Source organism: Leishmania panamensis (genome assembly GCF_000755165.1).
Source record: "Leishmania panamensis strain MHOM/PA/94/PSC-1 chromosome 31 sequence".
Lineage (NCBI taxonomy): Eukaryota > Euglenozoa > Kinetoplastea > Trypanosomatida > Trypanosomatidae > Leishmania > Leishmania panamensis.
In genome coordinates, this window is record NC_025878.1 from 1,141,635 (window position 1) to 1,168,201 (window position 26,567).

General features: G+C 57.3%; 5 protein-coding genes and 2 pseudogenes across 5 annotated transcripts, besides 3 other annotated features; all 7 read right to left on the minus strand.

Moving 5' to 3' along the window:
- Window positions 1–729: 729 nt before the first annotated feature.
- Window positions 730–1,524, minus strand: LPMP_312450 (hypothetical protein; the record flags this gene model as incomplete). The annotated part of the gene is made up of 1 exon (XM_010703331.1): window positions 730–1,524. The coding sequence occupies one exon, from the start codon at window positions 1,522–1,524 to the stop codon at window positions 730–732; it is 795 nt and encodes a 264-aa protein (XP_010701633.1).
- Window positions 1,525–3,403: 1,879 nt separating this feature from the next.
- Window positions 3,404–4,495, minus strand: LPMP_312460 (serine/threonine protein phosphatase pp1(5.9), putative; the record flags this gene model as incomplete). The annotated part of the gene is made up of 1 exon (XM_010703332.1): window positions 3,404–4,495. The coding sequence occupies one exon, from the start codon at window positions 4,493–4,495 to the stop codon at window positions 3,404–3,406; it is 1,092 nt and encodes a 363-aa protein (XP_010701634.1).
- Window positions 4,496–5,399: 904 nt separating this feature from the next.
- LPMP_312470 (2-oxoglutarate dehydrogenase, e3 component, lipoamidedehydrogenase-like protein) lies at window positions 5,400–6,956 on the minus strand (the record flags this gene model as incomplete). The annotated part of the gene is made up of 1 exon (XM_010703333.1): window positions 5,400–6,956. One exon carries the CDS (start codon window positions 6,954–6,956, stop codon window positions 5,400–5,402), a length of 1,557 nt encoding a protein of 518 aa, XP_010701635.1.
- A 299-nt stretch (window positions 6,957–7,255) lies between these two features.
- Window positions 7,256–7,780: a repeat region.
- A 1,018-nt stretch (window positions 7,781–8,798) lies between these two features.
- On the minus strand, window positions 8,799–10,451 carry LPMP_312480 (acetoin dehydrogenase e3 component-like protein; the record flags this gene model as incomplete). Its single annotated transcript, XM_010703334.1, has 1 exon — window positions 8,799–10,451. The coding sequence occupies one exon, from the start codon at window positions 10,449–10,451 to the stop codon at window positions 8,799–8,801; it is 1,653 nt and encodes a 550-aa protein (XP_010701636.1).
- A 3,076-nt stretch (window positions 10,452–13,527) lies between these two features.
- Window positions 13,528–14,236: a repeat region.
- An 81-nt stretch (window positions 14,237–14,317) lies between these two features.
- Window positions 14,318–14,848: a repeat region.
- Window positions 14,849–15,418: 570 nt separating this feature from the next.
- LPMP_312490 lies at window positions 15,419–17,203 on the minus strand (annotated as a pseudogene).
- Window positions 17,204–19,796: 2,593 nt separating this feature from the next.
- Window positions 19,797–20,684, minus strand: LPMP_312500 (annotated as a pseudogene).
- A 2,708-nt stretch (window positions 20,685–23,392) lies between these two features.
- Window positions 23,393–25,372, minus strand: LPMP_312510 (hypothetical protein; the record flags this gene model as incomplete). Its single annotated transcript, XM_010703335.1, has 1 exon — window positions 23,393–25,372. The coding sequence occupies one exon, from the start codon at window positions 25,370–25,372 to the stop codon at window positions 23,393–23,395; it is 1,980 nt and encodes a 659-aa protein (XP_010701637.1).
- Window positions 25,373–26,567: the final 1,195 nt, after the last annotated feature.

Below are 26,567 nucleotides of genomic sequence, written 5' to 3' on the forward strand. Positions count from 1 at the left end.
GGTAAAGCGGTACGGCGGAGGAGAGCAGAGTAGCAGAGGAGAAAGTGAAGGGGACAACGGCATGAGAGCATGTTACGAGTGAAATCGCGAGAGGGTGTGAGAGCGCTACCGGCTCAGCTTGTCCATGCAAAGAGTACCACAATGGGCGAGTATAGCCTTTTCAGCAAGCGCGCGGTGCAACCGTCGCCTTGTCACTTCGCTTCGACATGAACGCCATCTTTGTTTCGTCTCTGTTGCGTTGCAATCGCAGCCTGGGGAGGGGGTACACACGTGCAGGCCAGCGAGAGAGAATACGCGCCTGTGCGCTCACACACCCATACACACAAGGAAAAGGCGAGACCGAAGGTGGTGTCAGGAGACCAAGCAGCGCGCTCGACCTACGAGACGCACTGCGCCTCATCACTGTCACTGCGCACTTCTTTCCTGCGTGGCGGTCATCAAAGATGATCAGCTCACAGAGCGGCGGTAAATTTGAGGTCGTCCAATGCCGGCAATGAAGACGCTGAGGCCAATTGACACCAGTGCGTAGGTGTATGCGAAGAGTACCCGCCCGCCGCCATAGAAGCCAACTACCTCACTCGCGAGGGAGGAGACGATAGAGAGCGCGCCACCAATGCCTTCCTGCAGAACCACCGACCATTCATAGGAGAGGTGGTTAGGCTCCATATTGAAGGCAACGATGGTGAGCAGTACGCCTAGCAGGTTGGCGGCCAGCGTGCCCAATGGGAACTAAGCGACACACGCCTTTTTGTTCCAGCAGAAAGAGAGCAGAAAGCGGACGACCGCGCCGGCAGGGGCGAGCACCACCACGCGCACGTCGTCGGAGGAGATGACTTGGATGCCGCCCTCGTTGATGGACACCTGCACAAGAACCAATGCTAGAATTGCGGCCAGTGCCACAAGAACAAACAGAGCGGCATCAGTGACACGAAGCAACGAGCGATGTGATGGCCATGTCCCCCAGGGAGAGGCAGTTACATGGGCGTAGAACCACCGCACGCCACGACCGCAGTCACGGCCCCAGAGGAAGAACACAACAGGCATTGTGCCACCAAGGAAGGGGTGCTCAAAGGCATCTGTGGCGGTGTCCTGAGCCATCACCTGGACAACCCACGAGCTGAACGTCGTAAAGCTGCCGCAGAACCCCACGCAGAGGGCGCGGTGGGTCAAGGGCAGTGCTGCTTCGGGTGGAAGGGCGACTACAAAGAGGCCCATCAAAAAACTCCCCAGACAATTGGGCCCGATGTAGCGGTACTTCGGAAAGAAGTGGCTCTTCGCAAAGCAGTTCTTCATGGCCACACGAGCTGCATTCCCGCCGATCCCCGCCGCAGCCACGGTCAAGCAAGAGACGAGGAGCAGAACACACGGAGGCCAGCTGTCCGTGTAGGGTGTGGTCGCCGAGGGGGCAGGCAGCGATGGGGGCTGCGATGAGTAGCGAGCCTGCTCGTTTCTACTTGCCGTGCTATTGCGGCCCTCGCCGTCATCATGCGAGAAGACAGTGCAATGCTCATTCAGTGACTCCATGGGGGTGTACGCATGCGGCTGCACATCAGCTGGGAACGCCTGCTTGACTGATTCCAGAGCATCGGCACGCACCTCCTTTTGCTTTGGGCGGCGTCTGCCAATTCGAAGGAGGCTCGATAAGCGCCTCAGCGCTGGAGGGTTGTGGGTGGTAGTGTACTACAGACGGGAAACGAAACCAAAAGGGATTGTGTAGGTGTACGTCTAAGGAGACACGGGTATGTCAGTCGGCATAGATACCCTCAGCGAGGAGGGGTGCAGAGAAGTGAAAGCTTAAGCTCTTGAGGAAAAGCGAGGAGGAGAATGAGGCCCAACTGACGGAAAGCAGTCCAGCACCGAAGCTGCGCTCTGGGCTGCACGGAGTTGTCGACGCATCTGACCGGCTACAAAGCCTCTGTAAGCGGGTGACGAGTGAAGAGAGAGAGAGAGAGCACACGACCAATAGAGCAAACACAAGCTCGAGTGGAAAAAGATGAAGGGGCTGCACGGAGTTGAGGTTTCATTCGCGCTAGAGGGAGAGGAAGGCCCAGAAAGCGGATACTTTTACAGATACGACGTAGAAAGCGGCTCAAGTCACCGCAGCAACGACAACACTGCAAGAATCGCTTGCCTTTCTGCCCAGGCACGGATGCGATGCCGAAAATCTTCTCTATGTTCTCCCAACAACAACAACAAGTCCCGCTTCACTATTTGAGCTGGGAGACGAGCAACAGTGACACAAAACATGAAGAAGATGTGAACGCCCTAAGCCACAAAAGCGCGCAACAAGTGGCCACACAGACAGCGGCGCAGAGACGCTGTGTGGCTCAGCAAAAAAAGCTCGTGTGCTCATCCGCACCGACGCCTTCACTGAGCGTAGCACAGGCCAAAGAGAAGGGAAACAAACTCGCAGCTTCGCCTCCAGCATATACAAGACGACACAATGCGAAAAAGAATGAGCCACATCTCATCCATGAGAACGTACGCACACAGACACACACGCACGAGAGAGACAACCGTGCACGCCATGGAGCAGAGAGGCAGAGAGCACACAACCAGTGAACAGCGCGCTGGTGTCTCCCCTCCCCCTCCGGCTAACCCCACCAGAGAGAGCGGGGAAAAACACAGCGAAAAGGCAGGCATCAGCAGCAGCAGCCCAGCAGCGCTCGCATGAAGAGCCCGTGCGCGTTTAATGGAGAGAAACGAACCCAAGCTGCCTGCCAGTGTAGGTGGGTATGCATGTCCAAGAAGGCGAGTACAGACCTCACCCAAGGAGGACGGGCGGGCGGGCGGGGTGAGGCTTGCCTCAAGCTGTTACAACAGCGACAAGCAGGCGCGTTGTGTTACTCCACTGGCAAGAGTGGTGTTAACGCAGAGAGAACGTCTCTCCATCATTTGCCAGAAACGCCTTCCACACTGCTGTAAAGAGTAACCCACGGCGAGATCGCCAGGAGAGTGTGTCGCATTACTCTACGAGATAAATCGAGAACAAACAATGAGAGCGCGCCCAAAAAATTCGGTAACACTCAAGTCAACGAGAGGGGAGTGGAAAAGACCCCCATATGGGCGCAACACTTGTAGAGAGGAGATGCAACCACACATGGGAGGCGCGCTCGCCAAAACGGAGAGACACGAGCGCATCTGTCGCGGTGTGGTCACAGAAAGGAAGAGAGAGGTGGGAAAGGGGCATTCTCAAAGAATGCCGGCGCATCAGCTTCTGTGCACGGCATTGCGCGAATCAGGGAAACGCGGTACGCGGGTGAGGGCGGCGACGAACACGCGCACACGTAAGAACCTCAACATCACTATCAACAGAGAGAGAGCGAGCGAGCAGAAAGGGCCTACAGCAAGAAACCCCGTACCATACGCGCACGGCAAATGCCCTACACACCACATCCCCTCGTCAACTTTCTTCCTCCAGGTCTACTTCGAATAGCGGCACGAGCTGCTTCACGCTGCACATGAGATTTTCATCGACACACAGGAGGGCGCCATAGTTGTTGAACTCCCCGCAGTAGTTGGGGGCCGAAAAGACGGTCAGCAGCTTCCGTTTCGCGAAGAACATATAGCCCTCCTCGACGACCTGGTGCGCGCGGCAGATCAGGTCGAGATCCAGCGCCTGAGTGATGTTCTCCACCACGTTCTCGCCAAAGGTCCACGACACGCCACGGTCATTTTCACCAAAGCCGGTGATCGGGTCATCGGCGGGGTCCGACCAGAGCAGATCGCAGATGAGACCGCTATCCGGTACGTCAGAGGGTCGAAGGATGCGACGAATTTGATCTAGGCTGTGCAGCTCCGGGCTAAGGCCACCGTGCATGCACAGAATGCGCCCGTCGATGAGACCAGCGACAGGCATGCAGTTGAAGGTGTCCGTAAAGAGCTTCCAGAGCTTGACACTGTAGCGGCGCTTGCATTCGTCGAAGAAGCCGTAGATGCGGTTAATGCTGCTGCTCTCGTGGTTTCCACGGAGAAGGAAAAAGTTGTTGGGGAAGTGCAGCTTGTAGGCGAGAAGCAGGCAAACAGTCTCTAGCGACTGCTCGCCACGGTCAACGTAGTCGCCGAGGAAGATGTAGTTACTATCTGGTGGGTACCCTCCAAGCTGGAAGAGGCGCAGCAGGTCGTGATACTGACCGTGCACGTCGCCGCACACGTTGACCGGGGCCCCTATCTCAATCAGCATCGGCTGGGACATGAACAGCTTCCGCGACTCCATCACTAGGTACACCACCTCCTCTTCCGTCATCTCCCCTCCCCCGAGCTCCCGTATGTCATGGGCCTTGCCACCGCTGCTGCCTCGTGTCTGAAGGCTGTAGCTGGCTGAGCCCGTCTTGGGTGCCGCAGCCGCCGTCTCTGCCTGGAAGGCCTGCAGCCGCGACTGTCTTACATAAGACGAGGGAGAGTTATTCGTATCCTGCTTCGGTGCGGCCGTGTTGTGCGCCGGGTTCAGCAGCAGCTTGCTGATAATGCCCTCCACCTTTGAAAAGCCACCCATTGCCTCGCAGGTCAATCAGAGCTGTGGCGCTGATTAGTTTGCTCGATGCCGCTCGTGCACGACTGCGACAACCCTCTGGCTGGCCCGAGTCCTTTGGAGAGAAAAGGAGGAGTAGGTGTTTACCCACCACTGAACAAGACTGAGGAGGGGGGAGGGGGGGGCTGATGTAATGCATCAAGTGAATGGCGTGTGTAGCGTTGGCGGCAGTGTGAAGGAGGGACAAAATCAGCGAAGGCGAAATATGTGGTGAAAAGGGGGGGGAGGGAGGGAGGGGGGGAGGGAGATTGAAGGTGGCCCAGCAGGAGCGTAGGCATCGGGAGAGGGGAAGCGCAGGAAAGGCAGGAAAGGGGGGGGCCCGCAAAAACACCGTAGCGAGCATCACGTTGTCCTCCTCCATTCCGAAGTGAGTGGTGCAGAAACGTGCGGCTGCAGCGCGCATTGCCTCCCTGTCCTTGTCCTTATCGATGCGCAACAAGAATGAGCCGCGCAGTGGAGCTGTGCTTTATCGGCGGATCGAGCAGGGCGACACCTCCACTGCGCGGTGGGCAAACACGACCCCTCCTTTTTTTTCTACGAGTTGGTAGTACATCCACGAAACGAGTAAAAGACGTCGTCCAACAACGCAGCACGAGATGAACAACAGAGGAACGACTGGGGATCGTATGTAATCCACTCTGAAAGGGCAGCCACTAAAGTCCAAGTATACCACCCGTGCGTCACAGCAGGTGGCCGGTCCACCTTGAAGTACCCTTGTCTTCCCTCCACACGTCAGGAGCCTTTATCGCGCGTAGCTCTCTCTCTCTTTACAGTGGTTTCAAGGGGTGCCTACGTTGTACAAAGAGCACTGCTGCCCCAATGCACAGACACACACGAAGGTGACGCTCGCCCTTTTCGCACGCTGAGGCTACGTCTTGCAGACAGGGGCCCAGCCCTTGATGGAGATACCGTCCACCACGTTTGAGCACCGGGCACCTCGACGGACCAGCATCGCAGCGCACTCTGTCACCCCTGACACCAGCGAAGGGTAAGCAGGGCTGTGCTTGAGCATCGTGTACACGGACTCGTTGTTGAGAATCGGCAAAGAGGCCACCTCCACGACGGAGCCGGCGTGCGGCCCCACCGCACGAACACCCAGCACTCGCTTTTCGCTATCGTTCGTCACAATCATCTTCACAAACCCGTCCTTCTCCCCCATCACGATGGAGCGGGTGAGGTGCCTGTACTCGACCCTCGCCACACTGTAGCTAATGCCCCTCGCACGGCACTGCTGCTCGCTTAGGCCGATGCTTGCCACTTCGTTCTCCAGAAACATGTCGGTCGCAATGTTCCTGAGGCCGTTCGTGTTCACAGCCAGCATGGGGGAGCAGCCAAACATGGTGTCTACCACCGCCTGCCCCGCCGCTTGGGCAGTGTTCACCGTCTTCTGCTTCCCTGTAGCGTCTCCAATGCAGTAAATATGTTTGTACGGCTTGCAGCGGCTGTACTCGTCGCAGTCCAGCTGCCCATTCTCCACCCGCATCTTTGTGTTCTCTAGGCCCAGCGCCTCGAGGTTGGGCCGGCGTCCCACTGCAAGCATGGCACGCTCGGCGTGAAAGGTGTCAATGTCGCCACTGCGGATGTTGCGCACCGAGTACCGGCAGTTCTCCTCCCCCGCCTCCAGGTCAAACAGTCGGCAGTCATGGTGGATGACGACGCCACGACGGATGAGGTGACGCTGCACATACAATGCGACGTCGTCGTCGTCTTTGGGCAGGATACGCGCTGCCTTGTCCACCAGGTAGATCTTGGTGCGGCCCAGCTTGGCGAACATCGACGCCACCTCGCACCCCATCGGTCCGGCACCGATTACCACCATACTCGCCGGTATCGGCCGCTGAAAGACGTCAGTGGAGTTCAGGATGCGGGTGTGATCACACTTGGCAAAGGCGTGGCTGCGCGGCCTTGAACCGGTCGCGATGACAATGTTGTCCGCTTGAAGAGAGCGATACTCGCCGGTGCCCTCTGTGTGGATGTCGATTTCGTTCGGGCTGGCAAATGCTGCCTTACCTTCAATCAGCTGCACCCCAGAGGCCTTCAACAATGTGCGGTACTCGTTCTCCTTCTCGGCGCACGTCTTCTGCAGCAGCTGTGTGATGCGCTCGCTAGGGATGCTGTCGACCATGCGACGCACCTGATCCGAATTCAGCAAGTCCTGCATAAACGCTGGACCTGTCAGGGAGGCCGCGAAGTCCGCAATTGCCCACATCATTTTAGAGGGCACCGTTCCGCCCCACAAATCCGCGCCACCAACGCGGCGGGATTCGACGATGCAGACCGATTTGCCGTATTCGATAGCGCGCATGGCGGCCGCAATGCCTCCCGGGCCGCCTCCAATGATGCAGAGGTCCACCCGTGGAAAGGCCTCGGCATTGCGGAGCACCGGAAACGGCACATTACGCCACGCAGAAGAGCGGCGCAACATCTGTGCAGCTCGCAAGGCAGCGGAACGAGAAAAGAAGAGTGCGGTGGAAAGGGAGGAGAGGAGGCACGTTCAGCAAGACAGAGAAGGTGAGCAGGTGAGCTGGAAAAGGGTAAATGCCAAAAGGCGATAAGACACCTCGGCCCTCTCCACTGCTGTGCCTCTCTCGAGGACGAGGCAGAAGGGCGATGGCACAAACAGTGCGTAGGCGCCGATGCAAAAAAGAGGCGAAAGGACGACGTCACCTTCCAGACACTGGAGAGGCTTTTCTGGTCACTGTAGACATGTTTGTTTTAGCGCGTTTCTCCTGCCACACACAACACACGCCTAATTCCGCGCGACTCCGGCGTGCCACAGGCCCATCGCGTGGTGCGAAGCACCAGTAGAGACGCGCTGCAGCAATGCGCCGACTCGGTCATCACAGCACGGCCCCTGCCTCAAACCTTACCCACGCCCGGCTCCGCACGGCACCTCACAGTCGCCGCGTGGTGCATCTCTCGCGGTGGCACCCGGGCTCACCGCGCCAGCACGCAGCGAGGGCCGGGTGAGGTACACTCCAGCCGCGCTGGCACTCTGCTCATCATATGCGTGGTGCAAGCCTCCTCACTGTCGCAGCTCGCTCCAGCGCAACGCTGCTCAGGACCTGGCCCCCGGCGCCAGTAGCGATACGTCTCCCTGGCCTCCCCAGGTCGTAGGGGCTTGAGTCCGTCGGCGTCAGAGGTGGCTCGGCGCCTAGCAGAGGTAGGGGGGCTGCCTAGGCCTCGCCACACAGAGTGGGGGTGCTGGGCCCTGGATACCACGCACTGCGGTGTCCCCAGACATCAGGGCCCACAACGTCAAGAGAAAGAGAGAGAACTGCCTGCGCACATGAGGAGAGGAGAGGAGAGGCTAGATAAACAGATGAGGTGACTAAGGCGGAAGGTGAGTGTGAGTGAATCAGTCAACGTCTAACGTGGCCGTGGATAAAACGCGGTGTGAGGAGCCTCTGGTGGAACGATTTGCTGCGCTAGAGCTGGGCGTTCGTAAGATTCTGATGAGCGTGTATGCACATGCGTGCATGACCGCGATAGCTCTTCTTCAATATGGGCTCCCCTATAGAGTGAGAGAGGCACAGAGATAAGGTGGAAAGTGTAAAGAAGAGGAGCGAGAACAACTCCAGTTCAGCTGTTGAAACAGAGTGCCCATGCGCCTCCTTGAGTGGTTGCACAACACCCAACCAGTGTTCACCCAAAGCATTTCGCGAACGGAGGAGCTGGCCATCTTGGCCGAGCCTTCTGCCGCGTGTTCGCCTGACCATACAGTGAATTTTGAGATGCAGCAGCTCACTCCGCACACATACACACACACATCAGTTTTGCACCGTTCCGGCAAATCCAAAGCGTGGGGCAGCCGACCTCAGTGTCAGATGCGCCACAGACATCCACTGTACGTGTGCAGAAACGAGAATTTGGAATTTCAGAAGAGAGAGGAGAAAAAAGGGCAGGCTGGGGCGTAGCGGGGGGGGGGCGAGTCAACAGGGGGGCGTGCCCATACGCACACGCACGCACCGAACTAGACCCACCTAGTAGAGAAATGCCGTGCGGAAGACCGAAGGAAACGTGTTAAGGTGCGCAGAGTTGCGCGTGCATCTACCTCTCATCAGCACCACCACTACTACTACTTTACAGCGCCACATCCCTCCTTCACTAGCACTCAGTACAGTTTTCTTCACCGATTGGAAGAAGGCGCCGGGGCTGCAGTTCCCCGCAGAGGCACTACTGTTGGCGTGGCGTGTCGTGCCACTGGTAGCCTCCGTCCTAGCACGTGATGCCCTACGGCGCTGCACCAGTGACTCGCCCACCTGCTTCACCCGGGACTGGTCAACCTCAACGCCGCCGTTTTTCCCCTGTACGCCATTCCCCGATCCATGTCGGCTGGTGCCCACTTCGTCAGCTTGACACCGCACGCTGACTTCGCATGCAGGTGTTCTGGAAGGTTTAGAATGGAGCGCAGGCACTCCTGAAAGGCCTGTGAAACGGCCGGGTACGCGGTCAGGCGCCCCGCAAGGTCGAAGACTGTCTGGTTGTTTTGAATAGCCAGTGCGCCAATCTCCACAAGCGTGCTTGCGTTCATGCCCACTGCCCGCACGCCCAGGATGCGCCGCTCCGGGTCGTCCGCAACGATGATCTTCACGAAGCCCTCCGTGTTTGCGGCAGCTACGGCGCGGCTCATCACCTCGTAGCTGTACCGGGCAGCGATGTAGGCAATGCCCTTCTTCCGGCACTGCGACTCGTTGTACCCGACAGAGGCGACGGCACGGGTCAGGAAGGCAATGCTGGACATGCTCTCCATCAAATTCGGCACCACCTTCGGCTCCGTGCCGTAGATGTAGTCCACGGCTAACCTTGCCTGGGCCTCGCCCATGCTGACGACCTGCATGCGCGTAGCGACGTCGCCAACGGCGAAAATGTGTGACGTCCCAACGCACTGGCCAAACCCATTCACGTGCAGCTGACTGCCGCGTGTCATGACCGTGGTGTTCTCGATACCGAGGCGGGAGAAGTCCGGAACGCGACCGATGGCGATAAGCGCACGCTCCACCTGGAACGTGGTCAGCATCCGCGTGCTGCGATCCATCACGGTGTACTGCACGCCAGACTGCGGCGCGGAGTCCGCCGGGTGTCGCGCCTCCGCCTCCGCCTCGGTCTCCTCCCAGGGCTGCATATCGTATAGGTCGGAGTTGTGGTGAACGACAACGCCGACGCGGTCCATGCCTCTCTCGATCATGCGAACAATGTCGGGGTCCTCCCAGGGCAGGATGTGCGGTGCCTTGTCAATGATGGAGACCTTTGTTTTGCCTAGTCGACCAATGATGCCGGCAAACTCACAGCCAATGACGCCAGCACCCACGATCACCAAGCTCTTCGGCAGCGGGGCTCGCATGATGTGGTCGGAGGTCATGACCAGCCTCCCGTCAGCAGCCACGAAAGGGTGCTTCCGCGGCTTCGACCCGGTGGCGACGATAAAGTAGTCCGCCGTGATGCTGCGGTAATCCATCGTCAGCTTGTTATGGCACTGGATCTCGTGGTTGCTGTTAAAGGTCGCCCTGCCATACATGAGTTCCACGTTCGCTGAGGCCTTGAGTGCTGCCAGGATCTGATCCTCGCGGATGTGGCTCACTGTCTCCATTGATCGCCGCATCTTGACTTCGTCGATCTCAAGGTAGCGATCAAGGCTCTCGCCGTAGAGGCGAATGGCTGTCTCTCCACGCATTTTGTCCATGATAGTTGAGTATTCCCACATTGTCTTCGACTGCAATGCGCCGTCCCACAAGTCACTGCCGCCCAGTCGCGACTTCTCCACGATGCAGACGCGCTTCTTGTAATCGGCCGCCCGCAGTGCCGCCGCAATGCCGGCAGGGCCACCTCCGATGACACACACATCGAAGTGCGCCTTGTCCTGCGGTGCAGCTGTCCAGTTACAAGCGGGGGCGAGAATGTAGGGTGTGCGACGCAACATTGCGAATGAGAGCGAGAGAGAGGAATAGTACAGTGTAGGGGACAGGAGGTAAGGGAGGGGGGGGGGAAGCGGAGAGGGAGAGGAGGTCAAAATGGCCACGCGAGAAGAAAGTGAACGCGAGGCAGGAGGCAAGCAAGATGAGGAGGTGTTTGATGCTCCACAGGGAGATGAGTCAGTCCAACGGAAACGGCGTCCACCGTGGTGAGGGTAGTCGTAATGGGCCGACTGAGAGGAGCGGCTTCGATGAGCACCATGAATGGCTTGATAGGCTTCTCTCTCTCTCGCTCCCCTCCTGCACAGAGGAGAGAGACGGAAGCGGTGTGGATCGAGTCTAAAAATGTATCGGTCCCTCGTCTTAAGGAGAAAAATACGTGGTGCCGTGCGCCGTGTGTAGGCGGAAATCCCTGACGCGGAGGAAGCGGTGATGGGCGGGTGAGCACGTGTATTCACCAGGCTGTGCAGGAGCAGAAAAAAAAGCGAAGAGTTTCTGTGTAGGTGCTGGTTTGTCTGTCGCCGGAGAGAGAGAGAGAAAGAGATGCGGAGGAGACGTGGGGCAGAGTTGCACTGAAGAGCAAAGGGCATTTGGGTGAGTAGAGACGTTGTGGAAGGAAGACTCTGGCGCGGCTGAGTAACAGGCGATAAGTGCAAGGGGGGGGGGACATTGCTGCTGTCATATAATCCCCGTGGCTGCTGGAGAGCAAAACGGCAACCTTCACTTGAGCTCTACAGAAGACCAGCGCGCATATACAAATTCTAGCGTGTCGTTGCAGACGCAAAGAATTACGGGTCGTACGTCGATGTAGTTCACTTGTGGGACTTCTCAAGTACGAGGGAAAGACAATAGCGCGCGTGGCAGCGAACAGAAGGGAACTATGAGAATACCAGTCATACGAGTGTGCTCCCACACATGAGCACAGCGTGCCGGCACACACGAGGACCTACTAGCACAAGCACTACGAGAGGTGGAGAGCAAGAGAGCGAATGGTTGCATCATGTAGCGAGAAGAAATAGATAAGACAGTGAGAGAAATGGGGCTAATCGAGGGAAGAGAGAGGACGCAAGGGAGCACAAGATATCCGCTCGTAAGGGAGAGAGGGGGGAGGAGAGAGAGTCGAAGAGAGGGGACAACGGGAAGTCCTAAGCACACGTCGTCGCAGAAAAACAGAGAAAAGGGCGCAAAACGACATGGAAACAGAGGAGGATCCACACACACACACGACAGCCTCACAGCCGGGAAGTAGCCCCGCATTGCTTCTTTCTGTGGGCCCTTTCTCCGAAATTGGAGCATACAATAGCGCTGAGCGAGAGAGCAGGAGGGGCTGCGCAAGCAGTCGCGACGTGAGAGTCGAGAAAGGAGACGGAGAACATCGCAGTGCTGCGTGAGACGCGAGTGCGCGAGAGAGGGGGAGCAGCAGCAGCAGCAGCTTTAGCGGCATCTGACACGCAAGCATCTAACGAACAACGAACAAGAAAGAGGAAGAAGAGCGGCACCAACACGGCGAATACGCGCTGGTGGGGCCCCTCTGTCAATCGATAGGCCAAAGAGCCGTAGGGGGTGGGGGAGGGGGAGAGGACAGGCGCCGTGTGTAGCATACGAGCGCACGCTACGCACAGCGAGAACGAAAAGAAAAGGAGAGAGAGGGGGAGGGGGAGGGAGTTGTGGGCGGCTTGCATGGCCCGAGATGTCCACAGAAAGAGGAAAGAAGGGAGAGCGGAAGATCACAGAGGCTACCATCCATCTTGCGCTGGACACTCGAGAGACGCGTGAGTTGTGAGCACTCAGATGCTGTCATGTTGTAAAGTGCCACTGATCCTGTGCCGCTTTGCAAGCCCTTTCATGGGAGATGATCGACTTGCTCACACGTGGGAAGAAGACAGGCGTCACATGTAACTGTGTAGACGGTCCCTCCCCTCCCCTCCAAACAAAAAGAAAAACAGAATTGATGCGGCCACCCAACGATGTGCAGCCGAATAAGAAATCCGCTCTTCTAGAAGACGGACAATAGTGAACAGCAACACTTTGCACCTTCATCAGAAGGCATCCTCAGCAACCCCACTTGGCGCAAGGGCAGCGGCACGCAAGGGGCTCTCGGGATCATCCTTGCTGCTGCGCACTTGAAATACCAAGAACGCGACAGCAGAACATAGCTTTCAAAGAGCCAGAGAGAGAGAGAGAGAGAAAGGGGGGCATCCAGCATGCGCAGGAGAGGAGTTTGTGATCTAATTTCAGGGCTGTAGCAAGGGAGAAGCCGAGATGGAATCGGCAACGACGCAAAGGTCATGCATCACGGGGAGTTCGCTGCGGCCGCAGAAAATCTCAGACTCCTGGTGGTGTGTGTTCTCCATTTCCTCCTCGCTTCTCTCGTTCTGGTCACGCGAAGCCAGGCGTGCGCCGCTGCCATCTTTTCCCATGGCACATGCAGAGGAAGTGAGGGCCTAGGAGAAGAGACGCAGAAAAGAGGCAGGAATAATTCTTCCCTCAAGTGTCTGGAGTCTGTGAAATCCGAAAGCCTACAACGCGGAAAAATAACATGAAATGCGCGCTCACATACCCGCGTGCGTACATCTCCTCCAACACGCACGCAGCAGAATGAAGATGATGTGAAGCTTGCCAGCCTCAAATTGCGCAGAGGAGCACAGAAAGAGAGGAATGAAGACAGCGGTAGAACCGTGACGCACGACACGGAGAGACAGGGAAGAATGAAGGGGAGGAGAGACAATGGACAATCGAATGAAAGAAGAGAAAAATAGGGAGGAGGAGGAGGACGCACCCCCACAAGCACTCCTCAGAGGGCTGCACAATACAATAAATAAATAATAACACAACAAAGGGCCACGCACCTGCGCGCTGGAAGGAAGAGGCGCGCCAGACGTTGGGATGAATCAATACAGACACACGCCGAAAGCAGCACACCCGCACACCCACAGGCGCAGCGGTATCGTACAACTGACGCGCTCTAAAGCCAATGCCTCACATACACCGAAAGAGAGAGCAACAACAGAACAGAAAGAGAAAGACGGCACCAGTGCCGCGGCAGAGAACCAGCGGATGAGAAACTCGATTCTTTTTCGCACCGTCTTCATTCTACAACGAATAACCCCGGAATGGACGCACACAGCCGCAGCACACCGATGCCTCTGGTGCACCGCGGCGGCATCCTCGTCGTCTACGACAAACCGTCCTGCCGTGAAATCGGGCCATCCGTCATACGGGCTCCTCCTGTCCATCCTCGTCCCTTCTTCGCACACGTGCGGTGCGGTCAGCCTCAGGCGAGCCCGGGTGCACCGCATGCCTCGATGCGGGCGTGCCGCGCCAAAGCGCCCTGCTCGAGGGCGGTGGCGCTGGCATCGGACGTGCGAGTGACAGGGGGTGGTCCAGGTGCATGCCGCGTGAGCTCAACAAGGAAGTAGGCCAGCCTCAGGCAGGGGCTCTCTGGAACCCTGCGCTCGGGTGCTATGCCGTGCTTCTCTCTGCGCCGCTTCAGGCAGCAGCATTCCACAGCGTGACGCGGAGACCATTCACATCGGTGTCGAGAGCGGGGGGGGCGATGGGACGATTCGGCGTGCCGCCGCCACGCCTCCGGTATCGGTGCACCTCCCGCGCAACACTCGTACTGTTCCGCCTTTGGATGCTTTGCGCAGGTGTGGTACGCCATGCGCGCAGCGGCTGACAGCGCGTCCGTGCCGGTGGTGCTCGCTCCCACGAGTCTGTGGCAGCAGAAGCCTGCCGCCGACTTCCTGAGGCCGCACGCCTCTGACAGGAACGGGAGGGCCAGGCCGAAGGGGGCACGATAAGGAAAATTGTGGGAAAAAAGAAGCGAAATACGCCGAGACAATCCTCACGCCACCCACATCGAGTGCCCCTCCAACGCGTTTCTCCTGCCACACAATACAAGCCAAGTTCCTCGCGACCCCGGCGTGCCACAGGCCCATCGCGTGGTGCGAAGCACCAGTAGAGACGCGCTGCAGCAATGCGCCGACTCGGTCATCACAGCACGGCCCCTGCCTCAAACCTTACCCACGCCCGGCTCCGCACGGCACCTCACAGTCGCCGCGTGGTGCATCTCTCGCGGTGGCACCCGGGCTCACCGCGCCAGCACGCAGCGAGGGCCGGGTGAGGTACACTCCAGCCGCGCTGGCACTCTGCTCATCATATGCGTGGTGCAAGCCTCCTCACTGTCGCAGCTCGCTCCAGCGCAACGCTGCTCAGGACCTGGCCCCCGGCGCCAGTAGCGATACGTCTCCCTGGCCTCCCCAGGTCGTAGGGGCTTGAGTCCGTCGGCGTCAGAGGTGGCTCGGCGCCTAGCAGAGGTAGGGGGGCTGCCTAGGCCTCGCCACACAGAGTGGGGGTGCTGGGCCCTGGATACCACGCACTGCGGTGTCCCCAGACATCAGGGCCCACAACGTCAAGAGAAGAGTAACAGTAGGTAGGTACAATGACGTCCCTCGCTGATGCGGACGTAAACATGGCCTTGCGAGGAACCGAAAAAGAGGAAAGCAGAATAAGAGGGTTGAGTGTAGAAAATTGAGGCGGGGTTACCTGTGGTAAAGCCAAACACACATGCCCCCATATGCACTCACGTAGAGGAACGAAGATTTGGAGGCGGTATCAATGATGGACAGAATAGGGAGGCACGACAGAAGGCACAGGGAGAGCTACACCTGATGAGAGGCGCGCTGTTCACCGGGTTCCCAAGCGCTGGCAAATCAAGGGCAACCAAAATTTTGAATCACGGTGGATGTAGAAAGGAGGGGTTCCTCACAGCACCACGCATGTGTGATGTTCCACAGTACTCATAAAGCTTCCTTCTCTGTGGTACACAGGCGCGGAGCGAATGGAGAGAAAAGGGAGGCGACAATGATGCGATCAGCTTCTGCATCCTCGTGAGCACGACGTCTCCCTTGTGCATTACCTACAGTGAAGGAGGCGCGGTCTTCGGCTCAGGCTCCGGAGCCTGGGAGTCATTCTAAGCCCCTGCACGACCACTCTCATAGGTCACAGAGCTCTGCATGGAGTTTCTTACTTCTACCTTCGTCGGTGTATGGTGCACAGAGACAATGGCGTTACTCATCCTCGCTGCGGTGCGGAGTGCACGTGCTCGTATTTCAATGGAGCTCAGTCCACCTTCCTGCTGCTCGGAGGTTCGGCTACATCTGTCGCGGGCTCTATCAGAGTCCTGCAAGTGCAATACGGCCCACTGCACACTAGCAATGATGTGTTCGTCGTCGCTGCTGCTGTCCTCGCCACGGCGGAGTCGATGCTGCGTGGAACCGCTGGGACAGCGTGGCAGTACCGAAGTGAAGCTGGGTCGCTGCTCCGAGAGGAATCTTTCTGACTCGCTCTGCTGGCGGCGACTGACACGACGAGGTCCGGGCGACGCCGTGTCCGGCCAGGGTGGGTTTAAAGCGAAGTAAGGTGTAGAAAAGCCGCCGACACCACTGGCGTTTGCACTCGGTCTTAGTAGAATGCTCTTCAGTGACTGGGAGGTACGGGAGGTCGCAGGGAGCAGCGCAGCTACCGGCTGCATCTCGCCGCCGTCTCCGTCGCCATAGAAGACACTCGAGCGGCCGCTATGGTTGCTGAAGCAAAATGGCGAAAAGTCATCGAAGACGTCGTTGTGGTTTGACGCACCTGAATATGCCTTCTCGATGGACAACCACGGAGAGGGCGTCTCGCGAGACACAGAAGATGCTGTCGGCACTGAGCTGCACAATTTCGGGTCCGTTTTCTTCTTTGCAGGTCCGCTATCTTCCCCAGCATTTTCCTCGATCAGCGATTGTGGTTCACACTGGTGGTTGAGCTGAGCAATGGGGATGCTCACCGACGTTGATGCGTCGGGTGAGGCCTCCTTCAGTCTATCCTGGTCTCCGTGGTTGCTCACCTCGTACGAACCCATCTCCGGCTGCTTGGCATCCTTCTCATCATTGCCCAAGAAGCGGACACTGCTACGGCAAGGTATGAGCGTTGATGGCAACCCTGAGCTCTGCAACGAGCTCTTGTGGCATGTGCTCAGTGAGCGATTCAGTTCCAGAGGAGGGTCGTTGTCGCCCCAGCAGCTGCTTGGCTGCAAGTTACTACTCAGCTGGCACGCGTCGACGGGACCACAAAAGCTGCGAGTGTGGCTCGGTACTCCATTGGCGGTGTTGAACACATCTGTGATACTAGAAGAGTCTAGACCGCCCCCACAACTACCCTGCGGAGAAAAGGGGTTTGTGTTGCTGCTGTGCGCCGATGATGAGCACTTGAGCGGGTGACTCATGGCATCAGACCCATGTTGAAAGCTGAAATGCGAGAAGGTAGCTGTTGACACGGCTCCCAGCCCGCGTGAGGCACTTCGGTGCTCCAAGTCGTCTCTGCCAGCCGACGCGCGCGTACTGGGTGCCCAGAGAGGGTTGCCGGAGTCCTCAAACATCATGCTTCTCGATAAGCTAGGGCAACACCTATCTACTCCTTCCTTCTTGTGGGGAGAGGCGGCAGCAGGCGCAGGCTGACAGACGTCTCTCTTGCCAGGGGCCTCCATTAGCACTGGTATCCTGGGCGTAGAGGCAGAAGCGGTGCCGTCTGTCGGCACTGCCCCCAGCTTCCCTTCTGGCCGCTCTGTATGCAGCGTAGTTTCCCACTTCGCAACCGAAGATGATTTCAGCTGCCATAAGCCAAGCCCCATCGTCACGGTGGTAGAGGGGGTGGCCTACCAAAAAGAAAAGAAAAGGAAAAGAAAAAGAAGCGAAAAAGAACCGGGACGTGCAGTCATGCCCCCCACGCCCAGTCACAGCGAAGAGCTCAGATGAACTAAACAGGCACGTGCCCTCTGACCTCTACAGGGGGAGAGGGGGGGAGTGACCCGCGAGGCTCGCACAGACGTCAGAAGAAGAATTCGCAAGCGTCTGCGCCAAGAGGTGAGCGCGCCTGCAAAGGAATAGAAAGCGCAGAGAACAGAGGGAGAGCGACAGAGAGCGCAGAAGGCCGAGCGCGCGCGGAAGCGAGGAAAACAAAAAAGGGAAAAAGGAAAGGGCAGGCGAGTGAAGGCACCAAATGAGAGGTGGAGGGAGCGATGCAACGGAAAAAAAAGGGGGCAAAAAGGGGATGCGCTCGGGGGGGGGGGGGGGCACTGCGGAGAGGGAAAAGACAGAAGAGAGGCGCCAGTGGAATGGGGGGTGTGTGCTGAAAGGGGAGGGGAGGAGGAGTTGTTGTTCAGCTTTGAAAGAAATGCGGGGGGGAGGGGGGAGGGGAAGAGGGCAGGTCGTTGAAGGGGAAGGAGACAAGGTGGTCGTGTGGCTGGCTTACTCCCTCCCTTCCCTCGTGCGTTTATTTCTGCGCTCCAGTGAGCCTATGCCTCGTGTCCCCCTCCACCCTGTGTGGGTGTGTGCGCGCAAGTGAAGCCGACGTGTGTGTGTGGTGTCTGTGAGCGTGCAAGGAAGGGGGGGCACCTCCTCCTGTCAGCAGTCTACAACAGTGGCGCTCCTGCACGTCAACATACACGCCAAAACGAAAAGAAAAGGGGGGGAAGGATCTGTTGTAGGGCGAAGAGTCCCGTACGTGGCGGTGTGTGGTGCTCGTCCCTGGGGTACCGCCTGCAGAATCAAGCACGCACAGCAAAGGCGACTACTCACGGCACTACGCGAGTGCACCCATTCACTGGAGGAGAAGAAAGGAAATGCAAGAGGAAAAAAAATACGACAGGCAGGACAAGAGACGACCTCGCTAGAGGGCGCCCTGGAACCACCAGGAAGGGAGGGCCGTGTTGGTAGTTAGAAGACAGTAAGGGGTCAGGGAAATGTAGACGAGAAAGAAATACAGAAAAGGCACAACCACTGCCTACAGACGACTGCAGAATGATGCCGGTAAGCCGCTGCGTACGTATGCGTGGGTGTGTGTATGTGTATGGGGGGGGGTGCGCGCGCGCCTGACTGTACGATTGCCCGTGGGCGTCATGTGGTGTTTGCGAGAGTCAACATCACAGTGAAAGGGTGGGAGGAGAGAAGCAGGGAGTTAAGGTCAATAGACGTAAAGGGGGAGGGCGCGAAGCACACCGTAAGCGCAGGAAGTGTGCTATCAAAGTGGCGGTACACTGGTAAGTGGCTGAAGGGAAGCATAGGGCAGCCCGCAGCACTCTGTATGTCTGTGTGGCCATACGCCAGTGACACAAAGTGCCACTTGGTGCCACACGCAGCTGGAAGGCCTCCACTACGTTCCACTGTGTGTGTGTGGGGGGGGGTGCGGGTGTGCAAAGAGGACGCTACTGCACCGACCACAGTCAATGAAATGGGCCTTTAGTAGAGGAGTACGTGGGTAAACGAGAAGACAAAAAAAGGAAACCGCCGCGAGACAACGTCGGCTGGTTGAACTCTACAAACGACATAAAGGAGCGATCGTTCGCTGTGAATGGGGGTTGGAGAGAGAGGGGAGGAGGAGGAGGATAGCCCAAAGATCTCTCACACACACCCTCGTAAAGGAGGGGCTTGTCGAGGGCCTCAGACGGAAAACAAAATGGGGAAAGGACAGAGAACAGGAGAGCAGCGGGCTGCCGTGTGAGCACGCAGAAGACGTACGAAAAAGTACACGCACGCGTCTGAGGCGCACACTGGAGTTCACAGGGATGCAAGAGAAAAACGACAGAGGCGCACAGCCGCAGACACTCGCACACGCTTTAAATATGAAATAATAAAGAGGTAACAGCGGTCAAGCGCTGGTGAAACAGAGGCGCCAGAAGCGCCCCCCCCCCCCCCCCACAAGAGAGAGAAAAAAACACAACTGAAAACGAAGCAAACGTGAGCGTTGACGCTGTGCTGTTCGGCAGTCCAGTCGTTCCGTGAGAAGCTCAGAGAAGCACGCACATACGCATACACATATTAATACAGATGAGAAAGGGTGGGACTGTACAACACAGCGGCCATGCTGCTACCGCCGCCACACTGTGTCTCTCGCGCACAGCCAAAGATTGAGCCCCTAAAAGGTCACTCAGTACGTATATAGAAACAAGAAATACCGAGAGGAAGAGACACGGGTCAGCAGTAGCTCATCTATGCACACCTATTGGCACCGCCCTTGAACAGAAGAACAAGCGCAGTAACAACACCGGTGTGGACTCGCTTCGTAAAGACACATGCACACTTGACAACGGGGTCTGTAGCACATCTTCGTTAGATTGTCCGCTGCACCAGAGAAGCGGCGTACGCTCTTGCAAGTCAACGGTATTCTGCGCCCCGAGTACTCTTCAAGAGAGCACTACATTTCTGAAAAGTGAACGGGCGACTTTCCGGCAGCACGCGGCACCGAATATTCCCTGAATTTTCCGAACTGCATCAGGGACGCCTCCTCCACACCCTCACTCGCAGGGTGAGCATTCATATCACCAAGGCCCTGAGTGACAGTCTGGATGCCGCGCATCTCCGCAACGAACCCGCTCTCCGCACGGCTGGCAGCCTTGCAAATGGCGTAGTTGTCCATATCACCCCATACACCATCATCACGAGGGGTGGGGGCGCCTCGTTGGCTCGGTACGCCAGCACATCATAGTGGGGGATCTTCATCGAGACATCCGCGTACTCCTCGCACATTGCAGATAGCCCCACTGTGGCAATATAGCTCCTCACCGTAACCTCCGCACCCCTCGTCACCGAGGTGGCTGCGACACAGACGATGGGCATGGGCTCGTATTCCCCAGATAACATGTGCACAGCTTTGGCAGCGCTGATTGTGTCCAGGGGCTTCAATAGCAACTAGCAGCCGTAGTGGTGGTCGTGCCTCTAATTCTTCTTGACGCACACTGTGATCTGGCGCATTGTCGTGATGATCTGCGCAACATAGTTAGTCACCCTGCAGATCCGATTCATCAGTGTCATCGATGAGTGAGCCACCTTGCCGCGCACAGCCCTTCCACGAGCCGGGGGCAGTGGTTCATGCCTAATCCTCAAACCAGTCGGTCGGGCTGGGGTCAGCAGTTCAGCTTCCGGTAGTCGGTCATGTACTGAGTACCCCCCCAGCTACGCTCATCAACGGAGAAGGCGGGGTGTACGGGCTTTATCCGCCTCATCGTCATGAACCTCGGACATCAGCGCCATGCAGACCGCAACGAAGTCCCTCATATCACGAGTGTCGCGGCTGCAAATCTTGCCACCCACCTCACTCAGAACGAACGTGTTGGGGTCTCACTTCTGTCCGTTCATCGGCACAACGTTCTTGTAGCCGGAACACGCAACACCGCCTTCGGTGGTGCCATCCTTGCCGGACATTATGACCCAGAAGTTAGCATGAGCTCTCACCAGGGTTGTAGAGGTAGGTAAACTCGATGCCGAAGGTCTTCAGAGAGGCCTTGATGGGTAGCCGGGCATATTCAGGTTCAAGCTCACACTGACGGTGTCAAAGGAGACCAGTTTGGTTAGCCAGGACTTGCGGTCAGCTGGGAGCGTCCTCGTGGCTAGGCGACAGGTTCGCGAAAGCCTGCGAGTAAAACAGCGTGAAAAGGGAGAAACTGGCTTAACAAATGGAAACATAAGAGGAACCCGTAGCAGCACGGTGATGCGGGTGTTGATCCGTGGAAATGTTGATGAGTAATAGCAAGAGGGTTGAAGGTAGTCGCAGGTAGGCAGTGACAAGGGGGTAGACTGAATGAGTGGTGCATGTGAGTCGTTGCCTTGGCTCCAGGAAAGAGATGGAGACATACAAGAGCAGAGGGCTCTATAGGGACGTGGCGGTGCTGCACATCCATATAGGTCTTCTTCCTTGCGCGGAAGTGGCATGCTGGCCGGTGCGGCTGACACTGACTTCAAGTTGTAATGGAATTCATTCCGCAGAGCAAGAGAGAAGCGAATTCAACAGAAAAATGTGGCAGCACCAACTGAGCCCGCGCCGCTCAAGGAGTTCTACACATACATACAAAGCGCACAGGCGCATCTGAGGAGGTGGCACACGCGCCACTGCACAGAGAGGCCTGAGACACACAACAGCAACGACACGAAGAACGAAAGAAAAACAGAAATGAATGACACACATTTGAATACGAAAAAGGGAAAAAATAAAGCAAAAAAAATGCTTCCTGAGCGCTGCGTCCCCCATCCCGGCGGGTGATCAGAAGTGCGCGTAGAGAGTGAGATGGCGGAGGCAGCGAGGTAAAACGATGGGAGCGTAGGAGTTCCATAAGAGCAACGCATGCAAAACGAACGAGAGAGCATGTAAGAGGAGAAGAAAGCGGTGTGGCGGCAGGGTTCAGCAAGAACGGTGGAGTCCACTGAAAAATCAAAGGAAAAAGGTAGAGAGAGAGCGGTCGCAGAGGCTCCACAGACAGTCCAGCTGACAGCGAGGCACACACAAGCGTACTGAGTGCGCCCAGATCGGGAGAAGCAGAAGAGCATGTACAATAAATAGAGGATAAAGCAAAGCACCAGCGCAGACGAGAGCGGCATTATAGAGTGTGTGTGTGTGCGTGTGTGCGAGAGGTAAGTAGCAAATTGTCCTTCAAGAAGGGTTCCAGGGAGAAGACAAGAACAGCATATACGCGGGGGAGGGGGGGAAGAAAAGTGGGAAGGGCGGGCGTGGGAAAGCGGTAACAGCCCAAAGGGGAAACGATAAAGTAAGCGCAGACCGCCGCCCCATTTCCCCGCACCCCCTCCCCCCCCCCGCCCCGCCCATGCGCTGATTTATTGCGTGTAGCGTAGGCGCGGGTGTGGCAAACATCGAGAAAACGTACCAGTGGGAGGAAAGGAGGCCAAAACTGCTAAGGTGGGCCACGCATACCAGCGCGTTGCACCATAGAGGCCAGGCAGAGGGCAAACAGAGAGCAAGAACAACGCACGGAAAAGTGGAAAAATGAGTGGACACGCCAACATGCTTCATACATTGCAGTTAATGGTGGTGGCTTTATCACCTGTAGCCATACGCGCACGCTGTCCTGGCGACCACTTTCGGGGAGGAGAGGAGGAAAGAGAGAACAAAGAATTTCAAGAGAGAGAGAGGGGTGAAGTCTACATCCAACACGCGAAGCAAAAGGCTACATAAAGCCCAACTCCCCAATGAGGAAAAAACGGATTAAACTCAAATGTCGAGTTTTGGGGCGGGGAGGGGGGGCATAGCAGCACGACGCTAAAGGAGCGAAGTGAAAGAGAGGAGGAGGAGGAGGAGGGGAAACTACAGGGAGAGCGCATGGGAGAGAGCGCGTGAGAGAGAGAAAACAACGGCCAAACATAAATGATGGAAATAAAAGGATAACGGACTATACACAGCGTCACCGAAAAGGGCGCAGGAAATAAAAACACAGACAACGGCCCACGGCAAAACGTCGCGTATATATAAAAAGAAATGGCAAAGGCCACGCATGAGCGCAGCCATCAAACAGTGAGTCATTTGAGCTGCCGCACAGCCCCCCCCTCCTTCCCGCAAAAGAGGGGCCTGGCACGCGCACACAGACACAGGCTTAGGGGGACGCCACACACCTGATCCGGCAATAGCGCGCACATACCTGTTCGCCCTTGAGCAGGTCCCACACGCGTGCACGGTCGAAAATAGCACAGCTGAGGAAGCGGGAGAAAACGATTGCATACACATGTCCATTCAGCGGGCCATACACATGAGGTGGTCGCAGTGGCATCGAGCCACCGCTGCCGACCCCGCCCCCTACTGCCACTTATTCAGCATCCTGCAGGTTTCCATTGCGTTAAAATGATTTCATTGCCAGTCTAAGGGTAGATGGGATTTGTTTAGTCGTCCTTGACAGGCACCGCGACACTCACAATCAACTCTTGCAGATGGGCTGGATGCACCGGCGCGGTTGTCACGGCGCTGACAGAAGGTGCTGCGGCGTGGCGCCGAGCACCTACCGCTACCGCGACCGTTGCATGAGCAGAGACTAGACAGAGAGGACAAAACCACTCATGCACCCCTCACATCTCACTGAGTTTGGTCGGCTTTAAGGCTCACACTGTGCTGTCTGATTCTCCCCTACCACCTAATAAGGCCCGGTGGATGGGACGGAGCTCCGCGAGGCCTTCGAGAGGGTCGTCTGCTGCAGAACTAAGGACAACCCCTGTTGATTTGGTTGCACCTGCGGTGACAGTAATCTCTGCGACGAGGGGAGGAAGCTGTAGCCGCTGCTGGAGGCAGCAGCTGCATGGGTGCCTCCATGTCCGCCAGGCGCTGGACAATGGCCTACTGCGCCGCCGCCCATTCCATACGCAGGCACTACGAGGTGGTCGGCATCGTACAGGGAGCCACGCAGCATCATTTCTGAAGTGTTCCCTGGCATCTGTGGGTGTGTCGATGGGTAATACTGTGCACCATACAATCCTGGTGGGACCTGGTACTGCGAATTTGCGTAGTGCATGGCTGTGAGGGGCATGCCTGGTGTGGCGAGAGCGGCGTAAGGCGCCAGCTGGGGAGTACCAGCGGTTGCGGGTAGAGGAGGTTTTGCATGTGCCCCATCAGAAGCACCTGAAGCGGCAGTACAGGTCGGAACGGCGACGACGACAGCGGCTGTGTCTTCGTCGGCATACTGTGTCTCACTCTTGTCAGTGTCTGATTCATCAAGACCGGATATCTCAGGGGAGTTTGCCAGTGCCGTGAAGTATACAAGGCGGTGAAACCACTGAATGACTGGCTGGTCACTCTTGGCTACCTCTGCGGCTGCCTGCTCTTCTTCTGCCGATGCGGAACCACAGAACTGACGAAGCACCTTCGATCGAAAGAGCGCCTTTGCCCTGGCGACGGCGGCGGCGGCCCCCGTCTTCGGTGGCGGCAATGACGGTGCAGGCAAAGCGATCGGAATGATCGGGGTCTCAAAGAGGCCGAGGCCAGGGAGTACTCGCCGTTCGCGTGGAATAACCTCGCCTTCCTTGGTGATGGTAGGAACCATACACGCAGGCTGCGGACCTCTAAGCACCGGCGGCCGGCCCGTCCACGGCACGATGCCGTTCTGGATGTACGGGCGGTTGTTGAAGGTGTTGACGTGTGCTGGGTCGCCAGCGACGAGCGGCGGCGCGCTCTTCGGGCTGGGGACAAAGGGAGGCACGAGTGGATTGACGTTGTTGTAGTCGTGGGCAACAAACGCACCGTTCTCGTTGAATAGCTTGACGGAATTCTGGATCCCCTTAGCACCGTTCTCGTGTTTACTACTCCACTCTGAGCTTCCGGAGCAGCCCGTCTCTGCCATTTCATGAGCCTCCGCAAAATTATCGTCCACCTCCTGCTCGGCTTGTGAACCTCGCTTGCAGCACGGCAGGAAGCCGGGGCAGCATATGACCAGCAACGTAACACCAACACCAAAGAAAATACCGACTGCAATGCCCCCCGCGACAACACCCGCCAATGCTCCAACAGAGAAGGTGATGGGTGAGCGAGTGGGAAGAGCCGTGGTCGTCGTTGTTGGTTCCGCTGTTGTGGTAGTCGTTGTTGGCTCCTCCGTCGTGGTAGTCGTTGTTGGTTCCTCCGTCGTGGTAGTCGTTGTTGGTTCCTCCGTCGTGGTAGTCGTTGTTGGTTCCTCCGTCGTGGTAGTCGTTGTTGGTTCCTCCGTCGTGGTAGTCGTTGTTGGTTCCTCTGTCGTGGTAGTCGTTGTTGGTTCCTCCGTCGTGGTAGTCGTTGTTGACTCCTCCAACGTGGTGGTCGTCTTGGTGGTTGACATCTTCGATTCAGGATGTGAAAAGGATATGGCGGCCTCAGGCACCTCACGGGTCACTCTCATTTGCTCAACGGGTGGCACCAACGCAGCCGTCTTGCTGATTGCGTTCTCTGAGAGTAGCCACAACTGGTCAGACAACGCGGCAGTACCTTGCTCCACTGTCGGTGCAAGGGCGACCGCCAGGTTGCATGCTTGCTGGGCTCTGCTACACAGCAGTAGCAGTAGGAGCACTGTAGCGAACGATACGCAGCGGATGAGTGGCATCGACGCACGTGTGAATCCGGTCGAGATGCCCAGACCCGCCATTTGCGCCATGGTGTAAGCTCTTCAGCCTTGTGTGCTGAGTTTTCGCTCTTCACTTAGCCTGCACGCCGCTATCCGCCTTGACGAGGGGAGGGAGAAACCCGTGGGGGAGTAGAGACGGAGAGGCGATGGAGAGAGTGAAGGAAATACACGCATAAACTCATTCGACAGACTCTAAGCTGCGTCACAGGAGGGATGCAGGACGATGGGCATGTGTGGCACCCACATGAGCACAGAGTGCAGAGAGAGAGAGAGGCCACACCCGTCCACGCGCGGGCACATGTGTGGCGAGGCGGAAGGGGGGGGTTAATACAATTGCGAGAGCGTCAGGCAGCAACGAAGCGAGCGGGAAAGAAGGGATGATGAAAAGGGAAAGGATGTAGAGAGAACAGAGAGACCAGGCAATGCTCTGGGATAAGGTGACCGCAATGTGCGCTGAAGCACATGAAGCACGCCACTTCGCCATGCTATGTAGATGAGTCCTCCAAGATTCATGCCGCACGCTGGAGCTGTCTACACGTCGCTGAGCAACAACATGGTGTCCACAGCACCGAGTCAACTTCCGTTGCTGTAAAGAATGTGCGAAACAGAGACCCTTGATTGTGCGTTATTCATTCTTTTCTGTTGTAGTGGAGATGAAGCAGCACCGCGCCCACCTGTCCGCAACGCATACGCACTCACAGACAGTCGCGTATACATCGACAAAGCCAATCAAATCACCTAAGTACCACTGGTACTACTTTGCATGAAGACGTCAGCGTTACCACCTCTGCAGTCCCTACCTCAGTTTATCGCTGGGCCTCTGTGCCACCACTCATGCTCAAGTACTGTAAGTACGGAAGACTCAGCAACACCGTCACACTCGCGAGCGGGTGGCAGAAGCTGATGACAAGATGACGCAAACCTGGCGTGAGCCCACCCCTCCGACTGATTGGCCAGTGTGCCAGTGAGGGCGAGTTCGCGCAAATTGACGCACTGGCCGAGAGGACTGACCTCGTTGGGGTAGATGCAGGATGTCAAGAGCAACTCCGCCTGGATACGTGGCGCACACCACATCCAGTGGCGTCCACCCCACACAAGCACGGCGCCAATCCTAGTGGCCCGAGATCTGCCAACCGAGTGCCAAGCACACACATCTACAACCTCCAGCGCGGCGCAGTGCTGCAAAGCTACTACAGAGATGAGTGTGGTGCTAGAGGCGTGCAGA